The sequence below is a fragment of the Squalius cephalus genome (genome assembly GCF_949319135.1).
Source record: "Squalius cephalus genome assembly, chromosome: 5".
Classification (NCBI taxonomy): Eukaryota; Metazoa; Chordata; class Actinopteri; order Cypriniformes; family Leuciscidae; genus Squalius; species Squalius cephalus.
This window is the reverse complement of record NC_137126.1, coordinates 42727216-42742733: the sequence shown is the minus strand read 5'-3', so window position 1 is coordinate 42742733 and position 15518 is coordinate 42727216. Positions and strand designations below refer to the sequence as shown.

Here is a 15518-nt window from a genome sequence, read left to right as displayed (position 1 = left end):
ACCAGAATGTACGGCAAATTGCCTAGGATTCCAAAATGGTTTGATGTTATTGACACCAAAATAGCATTGGTTTTTGCACATTGTTTTGTTTATTTATTTATTTAGCATTTACCTTTTTATTTATTTTGCATTTTACTTATTGATTTTTGTTTTGCATTTAACTTACTGATTTAATTGTTTTACATTTTATGTATTTATTGATTTGTTTTGCATTTGATTGATTTTTTTTGTTTGCATTTTAATTATTTAATTATTTATTTGTTTTACATTTTTACATAAAACTTTAGTTTAGGGTCCAATTCTCACTATTAACTAGTTGCTTATTAGCATGCATATTACTAGGTATATTAGTACTTATGAAGCACATATTAAAGCAACACCAAATATTCTTTTGTACCTTACCCTAATGGGTAACACTTTATAATAACTGCACGCTATTAATCATTAGTTAAGCATTAGTAAACAGTTAATTCATCATTTATAAAGCATTCATAGACATTAATAAGCAGTTTAGAAATACAGTTATAAATGCTGTATTCTTGATTTAAAAGCATATCTATAATGTGTTTTAATAATTGTATTTTCATACTTTATTAATGATCAATTTATCATTTCTAAATGAAATATTGCATTATTTACAAACCAGTTGTTTAGGAGTTGTCAGTGGTTCGTAAGATCACTTAGAAACTGTGAGTAAATGATTAATAAATTATTTAAATGTACATTCATACATCTTATTATTCAGACATATAGTAATAGTTACTTAGTGTGTTAATAAATGCTTTATTAACATGTATTTCTACTGTAATTCATGGTTAATTCAGGTAGTTATAAAGCATTTAGTAGTGGTCAGTTAACTAGTTATGCCTTGTAAAGCATTTACAAAGGAGATTTAAAGGCTGTTAAAAAACGTATGTTCTGTATCAAAGTGTTGTGTTTGTTTCCTTTTTCTGTTTAGAAGATCAATGAGCCTTTAAATCTCCTTTGTAAATGCTTCACAAGCTCACAAAAATAGTTAACTGACCACTACTAAATGCTTTATAACTACCTGAATTTACTACATTTACTTACACTTTCTAAGTGATCTTATGAATCAATGACAACACCTAAATAACTGGTTTGTAAATAATTCTATACTTCATTTAAAAATGATAAATTGATAATTAATAAATTATGAAAATACAATTATTAAACACATTATAGATATGCGTATAAATCAAGAATAAAGCATTTATAGCCGTATTTATAAACTGCTTATTAATGTCTATTAATGCTTTATAAATGATGAATTAACTGTTTACTAATGCTTAACTAATGATTAATAGGGTGCAGTTATTATAAAGTGTTACCCATCCCTTAATCCTACCCAATACCTAAACGTAACATCTTCCTTACTAACTATTAATAAGCAGAAATTAGGAGTTTATTGAGGCAATTTTTTTTGTGCTTTTTACTTATTTATTGATTTGTTTAGCATTTTACTTGTTTATTGATTGGTTTTGCATTTTACTTATTTATTTGTTTTGCATTTTACTTATAGATTTATTTGTTTTGCATTTGACTTATTTCTTGATTTGTTTTGCATTTTACTTATTTTATTTTTAATCTGGACATTTATTCGACTTCATACAACCTCTGGTGGATTTGATTCATCGTTGTTGTTTTTTCCGATCCTCTTTGAAACCCATTGATAGATGTTGTCACTATGAACTGTTTAAGAAAAGCGCTGCAAAAATGAATGCTTGTGTGCTCGTGGAAAAAATACCAGTAACAGCTTTGAAGATCTGATCACAAATGGGAATGTATTGCATGCAAAATAAGATGTCATTCCATCTTGCCAAAGAATCAAGGAGAATTTGCTTGGGAAAGTGTTTGAATATAAATGGCAGCTGTGCGTAATGCATCATATACTGAGAGTGTTATCAGTGCATGATTCAAGCTTGCTCGAGAATGTTTCCATGCATAATTTCATTCAATTGTATCCCTGACTGTGTACGGTACGTGGGCAGAGATAAATCATACAAAACAGAAAGTGTCCATGGTAACATAAATTGCTCCCCTGTCTTGCCTACACTTGACCACAGGACCTCACAGTATCTCACTTCACTCCCATTGATAGTACCTGTATCACGTTGCTTCTTGTTTGCATAAAGAGTTTATCGATTGACAATGGACCTGTGTTGCTTCAAATCGCAGTCTCTTCTTTAAAATAGTTTGCTTTAAATCAACAAAATGATTGCTAACATTGGCGAAGCAGAAACACTTTCAGTCTCCTTCACCACTCACTGTAGGTTTTGAAAGACTACTTGAAAAACACATCTGTGTTGCATTTGTCTGATTTGAAATAGTTTCATCAGCATTATAATTTGATCATTTGTTTTTAAGAAAATAAATTGAGAAATTTATATTTTTATTCAGCAAGGATGCATTAAATTGATCGAATTGAGAGTAAAGACATTTTTGCTGCTCTTTTGACACTTCTATTCATCAAAGAATCCTGAAAAAATGCATCATGGTTGCCACAAAAATATTAAGCAGCAGTTGATAACACTGCTTGATGATAATAATAAATGTTTCTTGAGCACTAAATCAGAATAGTAGAATGATTTCTGAAGGATCATGTTACACTGAAGGCTGGGGTAATGATGATAAATTCAGCTTTAAAATATATTTAATACAACACAAATATATACATTTCTTTGTATCTAATTTGCATATTTATGTGTTCTTGGGGCAGCATGTAATGAAAAAAGAAGCATAATAATGGGAGTAGTAATTGGCAAGATTTTCATAATAATATCTAATATTTCATAGGAATATTGAAATATAATTTATAATTTAATTTCCCAAAAAGCCTGATAAACATGATTTAAGTCCTGGTGCCCTCTACAGTGGACATGTATGAAATCGATGTCTTGTTTCGAAACAGAAAGTCATATTTTGATTTGAAACCCCATAACATTTTCCTGAGATGTTTATTTATGACAAAAAAATAAATAATTAAAATAATTACAAAATATTATCATATTTCCATAAGAGTGTTAAATTTGATCACTAAATTAATGTCAGCCATTTTTAAAGTCCAAGGAGAGGCAGTTGTCATTGTGAAACTTCCAAACGTTTGGTATCTCTGAAAGCCCTGAATTTGCTCTTTACAGGACATCCAGACTTTTAAAACTCCTTGTTAGTGTGCTGATACAGCTAAAATGCAAGTGAGATGGAGTGACAAAGGAGAATTGTGACTAATCTGAATATAAGACAAAAACTGCTTTGACCAATGCAGGGCAAATAAAATAAAAGATAAACTAGACTGTATGTAAGACCCTGACTGGGATAAGACAAAAATTAATTTCCCTTCAATATCTACTCTGTACCACCTCCATAATTAGACTGTTCCAAATCTCCTGAGCCTAGTTGATTGGTGTGTGAGTGCACGTCTGAACTAGATGAAGTGTGCTCTATGTGTTTGTGTGTGTGTGTGTGAGAGTCATTTCGGTCTCTGAATCTCTTGTGCATGCTCTACAGAGCGTGGTGACTTTTTGGCACTGGATCTGGGCGGCACAAACTTCAGGGTGCTCTTGGTGCGTGTTCGAAGTGGAAAACGACGGAGTGTGGAGATGCATAATAAGATCTACACTATCCCCCAAGACATTACGCAGGGCACTGGCGAGGAGGTACGTCCACTAATCATATTCTACATCATTAAAACCCATTCAAGATGTGAATTTGGTTCACTTGCCACTTGCCAGTTTTCTTTTTGTATTTTCTCAACTGAGCTGCTGAATTGAAATGAAAGTGCAGCTCAGTTGACACTCTAACACATGATGATATTGCATGTCTTGGATTGCTAGTCAAGCACACTAGAGGTACTATGCACCTAATAAAGATATCCCTGTTTTTGAACCTGAAAAACACTCACCTATTTGCAATTGATTTGAAAGTGGTCACTGGCAGCACTCGAGTGCTACTACTATCCTGCTGTCTGCTGCATACATAGTGGTGTATTGTATTCCATATTGGCATGAAATTAATGGAAGTTGTTGTGATAAGTACATGTCATGGATAATGGACTTTGTATATGAATGACCTTTTGTCTTCTCCTACATATGTGTTTGTCTGTGTGTGTGTGTGTGTGTGTGTGTGTGTGAATGGTTCTCTGCAGCTGTTTGATCATATTGTGCACTGTATAGCTGACTTCTTGGAGTATATGGGTTTGAAGGGGGCATCCCTGCCTCTTGGTTTCACCTTCTCGTTTCCCTGCCATCAGACTCGACTGGACCAGGCAAGTACACACATACACACACTTGTCTATCTAGCTATCCAAATGAGGACAAACCATACACTGATGGTCTGAAGTATTTTTGGTGATTTTAACATTGAAAAGTGTATTTTCACAAATAGGGTACAAAATGGAGCTTAAACTCTTAGAAATTATGAACAGATAAAAATTGGAAACTTATAAACTTATATATGTCTGTGTGTGTGTGTGTGTGTGTATCAGCGGCGAGTGGTGACTTCTTTAACCGGGTATGTCAAAAAAAGTGCCCGATGCAGATACATTGGATGGGTTTATTATAAGCGAGATGCTCCCGTTCACTCTATAGTATACAGAGTGTTAGGTACACTCTTACTCTCATGGCATTTTAATATGTTGCAGGGCCGTTTGCAAAATATGCTGTATTTTCGTAATTCCGCTTGGTGCCACTAGTGTCGTAGAAACTACAAACGTCACATTTAAACGGTACGGCGCATCGGGTGAGGACATACAAAAGACTCAGATCTAAATCAGAGATGACAAATAAGAAACACCATGGCAAATGTCAATTTGAATGTATGTCGCAAGGTTTTTTTTTTTATTAAGAATAAAAAAAGTATAATATAATAAATATTAGTAGCCTGTAATACATAAATAAGTAAAATATAATTATTATAAATATAAGTATAATAGTATTCTTTAAAAAACAAGTTGAAATAATTCAATGACTTTAACAAACTCATAGACTATCGATTAACAAAACTTTGATAGTTATAGTAGCCTAGGTCTGTCTTTGACAGTTTATACTGTAAGTTTTAGATAAAATAATTTCCCTGTAGAGAAAATGAAATACTATGAAAATAGTTTCAGTTACGTCTGAAATCTATGTGATTTAGTTTTATATCAAATGCTATGTGATTTCCGTTAATCGAGATCTGGCAGAAAAAGCTAATTTTTCTGCTTGGGCGAGCGGTTTTTGGACCACTTTCCCTGCGCATGAAATCACCCATATGCCAGCAAAACAATGAGAACGTGGGACAATGATGACTGCATATCAACCGAGCATAGGCGCCAAAACTTCTTCTTTTTTTCCTCCCTTTTTTTTTTTTTTTTTTGTAAATTTGTGAGACTGTAGTAATTTGACGCAGAAGAGGACGTCAAGACCTATTTTACGTGAAGTTACATTTTAGCTTTGTAAAAATTTTATTATATAGTAGACAGTGTAATTGTCATGATTCCTGTCTTGTGTTCCCCTTGTCTTGTGTGGACTTTTATTATTTCCTGTTCTGTGCCATGTTTTGTAGTCCTTTGTAATTTTTTGTTTATTAGTCTCCCCAGGTGTTTCTGATTAACCGTGCCCCCTTGTTATCTTGTTTAGCTTGTTTGCCTGTGTATTTAAACTTCTGTGCTTCAGTCGTTGTTTGTCGGTCGTTGTAGCTGTTGCTTGTTGCTGTCCTGAGTTCCGTTGTTTGCCCTGGATTACCTGTTTGTTTTATTAAAGTAATGCTTGCATGTGGATTCTCTCTCCGCTTTGTCCTTGCCTCATCGTTACAGTAATGGGTCTCTCTCTAAAGAACATGGGATTTTTTCCTATTTTCGCTTAAAAAATATAATTGGAGACCAATTTGTACCCTATTCATGGAATGTTGCACATGTATTATTCAGGTAATTTTTCTTTTAAGATGATGTACCCAAAATGAGGTTTTATCAGATAACGTCTTGAATTAAAAAACAACAAAAAACTCTCTCTCTCAAAAAAAATGGTCTACAGTGTTGTCCTGTGTCCACTATATTTCCATCTCTCTTCCTCACAGGGTATCCTGATAAAGTGGACGAAGGGCTTCAAGGCCTCAGGCTGTGAGGGAGAGGACGTGGCCACACTGCTGAAAGATGCCATCCATCGCAGTGAGGTCAGCTCTATCACTCACCGCTGGTGCTCTACTGCTGCGAGAGCAATTTCTGCAGTTATTAGCCACAATTACCCTGCCTTTTATAGCAAGATGTAATTAGTAGATGTTCAGTCAGATGAATCGTGTCCTGAAAGGCAGTGATGGGGGATTTGCTCTGCCTTGCTGGTAATACTTCTCTATCTCTCTCTCTCTCTCTCTCTCTCTCTCTCTCTGTATGTCTTTTGTTCCTCAAAGGAATTTGATTTAGATGTGGTTGCTGTGGTGAATGACACTGTGGGGACGATGATGACGTGTGGGTACGAGGATCCACAATGTGAAGTTGGACTCATTGTCGGTGGGTGTGATTTCTTGGCCTATGTGCCTCTGATTAGCCTGTTTTTTCTAGATGACTTTAATGCCGCAAAAGGTTTAGTGATTATCTAGTAAAGCTAGTTAGCATACAAATCATGCATTTTGCAGAACCAAAATGTTTTTGAGCCATTTTTTGCAATTAGCTTTAAGCAACTGGTGTCAAGGTGATTTTTAGAGAATGCATAAAGTCGGATCTCCTCACTGGTTTGACTACTGCAAACTGCCGAAACATTTTTTATCTACATTTTCAATAGCGTTTTTATTTATTCTTTAAAGCATAACACACTTCTTTTAATACAGATGTGTGCCTTTGCTATCTTAATTATTAAGCAAGTCGATATTCTGATCATATTTTTTTCCAAGCACATTTTTCCAATTCCAAGCTGTGTCAAGCTTAATAACTACTATTAATTTTGTATGTAATCATTTATAAGTGATTATATAATTGTTAAGGACTGGAAGTGAAAAACAGCTTATATTCAGAAGGTTTTTTTATTTAGCAGGTTTTCTTTTAAAGGTTAATGGGACAAAAAGTATATTTAACTCACACTGAAAATGTAGCTTTGCTTTCCATTTTATTACTTTCAGCACACTAAGTACTTCGATACCACAGCAAAACCTACTAGCCTAACTAATAAAATTCAAACATTATTAAAGGCAAGTGAACAGTCAGTAATACACTAATTACATGCATAGATAAATACAGTATAACAAAGTTATAAATAAAGTAAGGTCTAACTGTAGTGTATTTAGATACAGACATGTAATAATTAGGCCTAAATTTAAAATAACACTTTAGTACTCACTGTATGAATTAAATATAGATTAATCTTTGTTAAAGTTGTTTCTTGTTGTCTCATTAACATTAATGACTTAGACAGCAACAGGTATTTATAGGTTGCCATCACTTTAAGACCGAATGCACAAATCCAATATAATGATACACATCCAGTTTCTTTCTCAACTGCACAGTGCCGCTTCAAGTCAAACACACCATTGCGTTTCTGTGTACGGCACATTTAAATGTGTTTCTTTCTTCACCCTATAGGCACAGGGACTAACGCATGCTACATGGAGGAGATGTCAAACATTGAGCTGGTGGATGGAGATGAGGGCCTTATGTGTGTGAACATGGAGTGGGGAGCGTTCGGGGACAGTGGAGAGCTGGATGATGTTTGCACAGAGTTTGATCGAGCTGTGGATGACCAGTCCACTTACCCTGGGAAACAGCGGTAAGAGTTCAAAACTAGATCTCTTTATGCAGTGTTGTCAACTTCCCGTTAGAGAAATGTCCATATCTAATGGGGTTTCACATTTGAGGCCCAGGATGGTGCCGCTCATATGAAATTCTGCTGTTTGAATCACCCCAGACTTCAGGTTTTTGCATTGGCTTCCAGTCACACATGAAATAGATTTTTAAAGTGCTATTACTAATTTATAGATGACTCAATCAAAATACATTATGGATATGCTTGCAGGATTTAAACCTAATGGACCTCTTAGATCATTCGATTCAGGTCAGCTTAGTGCAATGCCTAGAGTTCGTTTTAAATATGATGAAACAGCGTTTAGCTGCTAAACTACCTGGAGCTGGAACCAACTTCAAGAGGATCTTAAATGTCAGTTTCCCATAAGTAGTCAGACTGTAGTCTAAACTGTAAACACATCTTTTTATTTTTGCGTTCTCCATCATATGAATAGTTTACATATCCAAGCTACAATTAGATACAAAAACTGTATATGTATGTTACATAGCTACAGTAGATAGAAAATAAATAAGGAAGGAAGTCTTGCCATTGTCCTCAAATAGCATTTACACTTGTGCACATTCATACCACAAGGGAATGAGATATGAGAGTAATGGCATGATTTCCTGTGAAAATGATTTTGGTCTATTTTTCCATGTGTTTACAAACACATGACTTTTTGCGTTCCAAGGAAGAAAGAAATTCAGACTTCTTTTTAACAGCATAAATATGAGTAAATTATATTAATTTAGGTGAACTGTCCCTTTAAGATTCTGGAAAAGTTGGATGGATTGATAAATTGGTCATAAAATTTGTAGTCATAGATGTGTGGTCTAAATGTTGTCTTGAGATCATGCAAAAGCATCTCAGTCAGGTTGCCAGAAGGCGTATTTTCTTCTGTTGATACCATTCTGTTGCTGGTTTACTCATGTGCTTTGGTTTGTTGTCCTGTTGCATCATTTAGTGTCTGTTGGGATTCATTTGGCAGACAGATGGCCTTACATTCACCTGCCAAATGTCCTGATAAACTCAGTGTTTTTCCATTGGTGATGGCTAGCTGTCTGACCCTGAGGCAGCAAGCAATGTAGCCCCAAACCATTATGGCTCCATCACACTCTATAGTTTGGATGAGGCTTGATGTTGGTTTGCTCTGACGTTTTTGGTACTGAACAGCTAAACTTTGGATTTTATTTTTTAATGTTACTGAAAGAAGTCTCTTATGCTCACCAAGGCTGTATTTATTTGATCAAAAATACTGTAAAAACACTAATATTGTGAAATTTAAAATAGCTGTTTTCTATTTGAATATATTTTACAATGTAATTTATTCCTGCCACATATATACATTGAATACATTCATAATGCATAATACATAAAGGCTTTAAGTAGAGTGTTACCATTTTTAGCTTGTTGATTCACATGCATTTTTCAACTTTACACAGTTTGTCCGTTTAAAAAAAAAAAAAAAAAGCGAAAAAAAATATCATTGTTTATGTGTAATTTGTTTAAGCAGACTTGGATGAAGATCATATAAAACAATGTTGAACAGTTCATGCAGAAAAACAGGTTAAATCCAAAGGTTCATATACTTTTTCCTGCAACTGCTGTATATATGTTTTTTTTTCTTCTTCTTTTAATTCTTTTTAATCCATTAAATTGTATGTTTTAACTTTTCGAAGGACCTTAACCTTATTTTTTATTCAGTCATTGTAGCCCATCTTCAAGTTAACCTATGGTCTAAATTATTATTATTATTTTTTTAATTTGACTATTATTTTTTTCTAATTGTATTTAATTGATTTAACTCATTAACTCTTATTATCTGTCCTATTATGTACTGACCCACATAATTGACCCACATAATAAATGTCAGCTTTAGTCAAATGTAATTTTTTATATCTTTTTGTACTTGAGCTCTAGATCATTATACTAAATTAGAATAGGGAAGCAAGCTTAAATGCCCCTTTTTATTATTAACATGTTTTGATTACTGTGGAACACTTTAAAGTATTGTTCCAGGTTCATTACAAGTTAAGCTCTATCAACAATGACAATAATTATTACCACAGACATTAATTTGTGTTTAAGGTGTATTTTTTTGTGATTACAGTCAGTTAGTTTTTTGCCTTGCCACTGTAGTTCCATTGGATGTTACACAAATAGACACCATTTAAAAAGTATAGCCACAAGACAGTTAATGTATTAAATTATACATTATACAAATTGTCTTTCCTGTGCAAAGTTGTAATCCAATATTTTCACTCATCACTTCAAACTTTTGCAAGTGTCAAGGAATAATTTCCTTGTTTCTTTCAGGTATGAGAAGATGATCAGTGGGATGTATCTTGGAGAGATCGTCAGAAACGTACTCTTGGACTTCACTGCCAAAGGTCTGCTTTTCCGTGGTAAACTTTCAGAGAGACTGAAAACTCGTGGAATCTTCGAGACCAAGTTCCTGTCGCAGATTGAAAGGTGTGTAAGAACAGTCCTGCAACAGACTGCATGAATTGTTAACATTTGTGTCTGAGCCCCAGGGGCTTCTCTGTTGGAAGCATGCTGATTATGTCCAATATTATTTGATGAGCCTAAGGCGTCTTGGCAAATATAATTAGATGTGCTGTTTTCTTTTATGCTTAATCATAAAGGTAATATTCCAAGTGAGGATTGCCTGCAAATTTTGGTTTGATTTGACAATTCTTGCATATCTATGCTGTAGTATTTGTATTCCATCTCTGTGCCTTGATTTTGGGGGGGAAAAATGCAACCGTAATGTTTGTTAACCTTGATTTAAATAAACTACTTGTCATGTAGGAGGAGATATACAATACAATTTGTTCTGTGACTACTGATTATTAAAAGGATCGTATTTTTACATTTGAATTTTTTTACCTGTGTAATATTGCTGTTTGAGCATGATAAAGGTCTGCAAAGTTACAAAGCACAAAGTCACTCCAAAGAAAGTTATTCTCTACAACAGTAAGCCCTGTTTTAAAACTTCCTGAAACACATCGATTGCAGTCTTGAGTTTTCTTCTGAGAATTTTCACGTCACAATATTCCTCATTTAAATAATTCCCGCTCAAGACAAACGCAAAAAAAGGGGCGAGGTCTGTTTGAGTTGCGTTAGAAGTGTGTTGAAAGAAACTTGTGGTTATGGTATGGGGTGTGACATTTCTGAAGCATGCTCAAAGCGGTTGACCAATCACAACACACTGGTCCAGCCGTCCAATCAGAGAAAACTGAGCTTTTCAGGTGGGGTTTCATAGAGACCAGAACTAAACAGTGTTACAGACAGGCTGTGAAGAGGTGCTGCAATGTAAAATATGTGAAAAATGTGTTTTTTGAACATTAAAGCTACACAGTGTAATTTTTTTAAGTTGATTCTTAGCCAAAAACACTTTGTTCTTTCAAAATGATATGTGCTCATTAATGTGTAATTACTTCTACCAACTAATTAAGTATTCTCATAAGCGTAGAATCTGCCATTTAGAATACATACGAGTGAGTCGCTTTGAAAAGGGTCCCTTTTAATCAACATAATTAATCTGTTTCTTTCTCACAGCGATCGTTTGGCACTGAGGCAGGTCCGTTCCATCCTGCAGCACTTGGGCTTGACCAGCAGTACGTGCGACGACAGTATTCTTGTGAAGGAGGTTTGCAGTGTGGTGTCCAGACGTGCTGCCCAGTTGTGCGGAGCCGGTCTGGCTGCTGTGGTGGACAAGATACGGCGGAACCGTGGCCTTGAGCAACTCAACATCACAGTAGGAGTGGACGGCACGCTCTACAAACTCCACCCACAGTGAGTTGCCACACAGCACGATGATCGGGAAAGAGCAAAAGCAAGACCATGAATCTCTTTTGCAGCTCATATTTGCCCCTGATTACTAAATTAGTGGTTTTCAAACTATGGGTTGACATTCTACCTGTAGCATGTGGGCTTTTGTGAGGGGCGTACAGTAAAGGGAGGAAAAAAATTAGCTTATGTAAGGCAAGAAAAATGTAATTATACCACAGGAGCCTGAAATAAAAAATTGTCAGTGCCTCATGCCACTTGTTAATGTAGCAGAGGCGTTAAAGCTGAGCCATAAATCACAGGTGTTGCTAGACCTATTTGTGAGGTCTTGAGCTTCTATCTGTAACCGAGGCCAACTAGTAAGAGCTGGGCGAGTAAACCTCACTCCCCTGGCCTCAAGAGGTGCACTAGCGACTGAGGCTAGAGATGCAGGTTTGAATCTTGCCCAGAGCAGGTCGAGTAGGATTGGTTGCATTGGTGCTGTGACCGGGATGGGAGTGAGGTTTAGGGGGGTGAGTGTAACGGAGGCCAGCTAGTTAGAGCTGTGCGAGTAAACCTTACTCCCCTGGCTTCAAAAAGTGCAGGAACAGATTTAATTTAGGCAGAACCTTTAAATAATGTGCTATCTTGTAGATACTAGCTAACTTTCCAAAGCCAGTTTTTACTAGCCAGTGTTTGTTTTGGACCCTGTCTATGCTGCTTACTTTATGGTAAATATAATTATGTGATATATATATAATATACTTGTAATTTCTTGTCAAAATTGTATAGACTTTCAGCTGTTTGCACTTAACAAATTAAATAAAAGTAATTGAAATAGCTGAACACAACAAATATTTTAAGTGGTTTCCCCAAATTCAACTAAAAATGCAACTTTTAATGACTTCTGCACTGCAGTCCCAAAATTATTCATGGCAAGCACCTTTAGTACTGAGTAGAACACCCATTTGCTGTTATGACCTGCTGCAAACTAGATGTATAACCAGACACCAGCTTCTGGTAGCGTTTCTGAGGAATCTTAGTCCATTCCTCATGAGCAATGGCCTCCAGTTCAGTAATATTCTGAGGTTTTCTATGGGGTTCAAGTCAGGTGACTGATGGCCACTGTAGAATCTTCCAGGACATCTTCTGCAACCAAGCCTTGGTGGAATTTGAGGTATGCTTGGGATTATGCAAAGATCCTTTTGGAAGATCCAAATGATGTCCAAGCTTTGTGTGTGTGTGTGTGTGTGTGTGTGCCCTTGTTTATATTACATTGTGGGGACCAAATATCCCCATAAGAATAGTAAAACCTGAGATCACCTACATTGCGGGGACCAGCCAGCGGTTGGTTGGGGGAGGGGGGAGGGGGGGGGGGGGGGGGGGGAGTGGCCCCTGGGGACCAGCCAGCGGTTGGTTGGGGGGGGGGGAGTGGCCCCTGGGGACCAGCCAGCGGTTGGTTGGGGGGGGGGGGAGTGGCCCCTGGGGACCAAACGAAATTTTTCCATAAAAGTCTAGTAGACCAACATACCATAAACATTTCTTCATCCTCGGTGCCACGGTTCAGGTAGTTATTTAGGAAAAACTGCATTTTGTTGGGTTTGGGGGGGCCCAGCGCGGGGGGGGGAGTGGCCCCCGGGGACCAAACGAAATTTTTCCTTAGAAGTCTAGTGGGGCTACATGCCCACCAAATTTCATGTTCCCCGGTGCTTCGGTGTCCCTGGTATCGTTGACGAAAAATTCAGTAAGGTGACGGGAAAAAAAAAAAAAAAAAACTTTGACAATCCCTATATGACCGCTTTCGCTAGCTACGCTAGCGGCGGTCATAATTAAAAATTTTATGGAAGTGTCAATGAGTGTATACTGTCAAGCTTTCGATCAAATGACTACCAAAACAGCCTAAACTTCGCTGGAGGAATGTACTGTGCTTTTAAACATTGTTTTGAAAAAAATTCGAACTTTTAATAATTTTATTTTATTTTATTATATAATATCATATTAATAGAAAAAGGAGTTTCGAAAAGTGCAGATTTTTTTAATGTATGGGAAAACAATAAAAGCCCAGCAGACTTTGCTCATACTCAGATTTCCTCATTCAGATGTTCTGTTGTCTCCTCTTTTATCTCATTAGCTTTGCCACCATCATGCGGGAGACCTTAAGAGACCTGGCGCCCAACTGTGAGGTCACTCTCGTCCAATCAGAAGATGGCAGCGGAAAAGGTGCCGCCCTCATCACGGCTGTGGCTTGTCGATTAAGAGATGCGGGAAAGTAGTGACTGAACGGAATAATATAAAGGGGAAAAGATAATGAGGAAAAAATACAATTATGTACTGATCTTCCAGATTTTTTTTAATATTATTTTCTGTGCAACAATATGACCTTACTGAAAAAACACTCCTGTCTGTACAAGAATGTATTTTATTTATTTTTTTTTGTTCGTTTTGCTTTAGGTCATTCATTGCAAGGGCTTTGTGGGGCTGTTTGTAGAAAAGGGAATATCAAGCAGAAGAAAAACAAAGAACTAGTCTAGATCCTCTTGCAGATATATATTATCATATTGTTACTGATTTGAAAAAAGCACAAAGAGATTTTATTCACCTTTTGACTTGTGAATGATGTAATTTATGTTTGTACCTAACTAAGAGTCCATGCATGTGATTAAAGGAATAATTGTAAGTGAAGTAGGTGAGTAAACAGAATTGTTATTTTTGAGTGAACTGTTCCTTTAAATACATTTATTGATGATTCTCAAGTGAGGATGCTCTTTAGTTTAATCTTAATTTGTGTCGTGCTGCTCTTCCTGTTACTAAAGCACAGTCCCGCTGCTACTGAGATGAAGCTCATTAGTTTTCTGAACAGCTCCAGTGCTGGTTTGAGGAAAGCTGTCAGGTGAGGTGCTTTTTAAGAGCTAATTTGATGTTGTGAGCTGAAAATTGACTTTAAGTGCTGTACTGTAAGTTTATGTGCGGTGACCAAACTGAATTTGGTCTTTTATAATATCTAGGCCTACTAAAAAGTGCATGCGATCCAAAACATACAAATGGAATTATACAATCGTGCTCATTTTTTTTTTTAAAAAAAGCACAATTTACTGTAATTTGCATTGGCACTTTTTTAGTTGGGATTGACAGGTGAAATGATCACTTTTAGGTGTCAAAAGAGACTCACACTGTGAAAATGAATGCATCAAATTGTGTCTTTTCTTGCAGCTCTGGTAGGATATTTATTATTGATGAATGTCGCCATTGCTGATCAGAGCTGTGCATCACAGTTTATCATGTTGTGGATAATGTCAGGGTGTGAGGTGTAATTTTCTCACAGCAGAAATTGAAGGAGTGCCATTTTGTCAGACTGTCAGTATAATGAACCTTCTGCAAACTTTTAGTCTAGTAATCAAATAAGATCAAGTTGGTCATTTTATTTTTATATGATTTCACTTATTTATCTCCTTGATTGAATTGCTTGTAGGTTGGATTAATTTTACAGTGTAATTTCTGCAAATTCACACAAATTCTTTTGCACGAGAATGGTGCCAGACAATAAAGACTAACATCACCTGTTACCACCGATATAGTGCATTACCAATTGACTGAATTGAAGTGGCCTAAATGTTAGGTTATCTATTTTTCCGAAGTAATTGCAGTCTGCACACAAAGGCAGATCAGGAATATAAATGTCCCTCAGAGAATATCACTTGATTATCCCTTTTTTTTTTTTCTAGCTGAGCACTGAGGTTCTGGGGAACATATTCAATTCAATTCACATTTATTTGTATAGTTGTATACTGTAATTTAACAATGTAATAATTAAAGGCAGAAACAATGAGCTCATTACTTGTTTGTTAACAAATGATTATGACATTTAGAAAAATGTTGCATTGGCGCATGTTGATTCAGAGTTTGCGTCATCTGAAGTTATATATACTGTATATATTTATAAGGCTGCACTTATGTGATCAAAATATAATAAAAAGGTAATGTTAT

General features: G+C 35.9%; 1 protein-coding gene across 1 annotated transcript in view; it reads left to right on the top strand.

Moving 5' to 3' along the window:
* Nucleotides 1-14216, top strand: part of hk2 (hexokinase 2) — a 64274-nt gene extending 50058 nt beyond the window's left edge. The window contains exons 11-18 of the mRNA XM_079872005.1: nucleotides 3526-3674; nucleotides 4163-4282; nucleotides 6070-6165; nucleotides 6400-6499; nucleotides 7565-7748; nucleotides 10080-10235; nucleotides 11325-11561; nucleotides 13666-14216. Coding sequence (XP_079728131.1) covers nucleotides 3526-3674; nucleotides 4163-4282; nucleotides 6070-6165; nucleotides 6400-6499; nucleotides 7565-7748; nucleotides 10080-10235; nucleotides 11325-11561; nucleotides 13666-13807 — 1184 coding nt within the window. The 3' untranslated portion in view covers nucleotides 13808-14216. The remainder of the gene's footprint in view (nucleotides 1-3525; nucleotides 3675-4162; nucleotides 4283-6069; nucleotides 6166-6399; nucleotides 6500-7564; nucleotides 7749-10079; nucleotides 10236-11324; nucleotides 11562-13665) is intronic.
* The last annotated feature ends 1302 nt before the right edge of the window (nucleotides 14217-15518 follow it).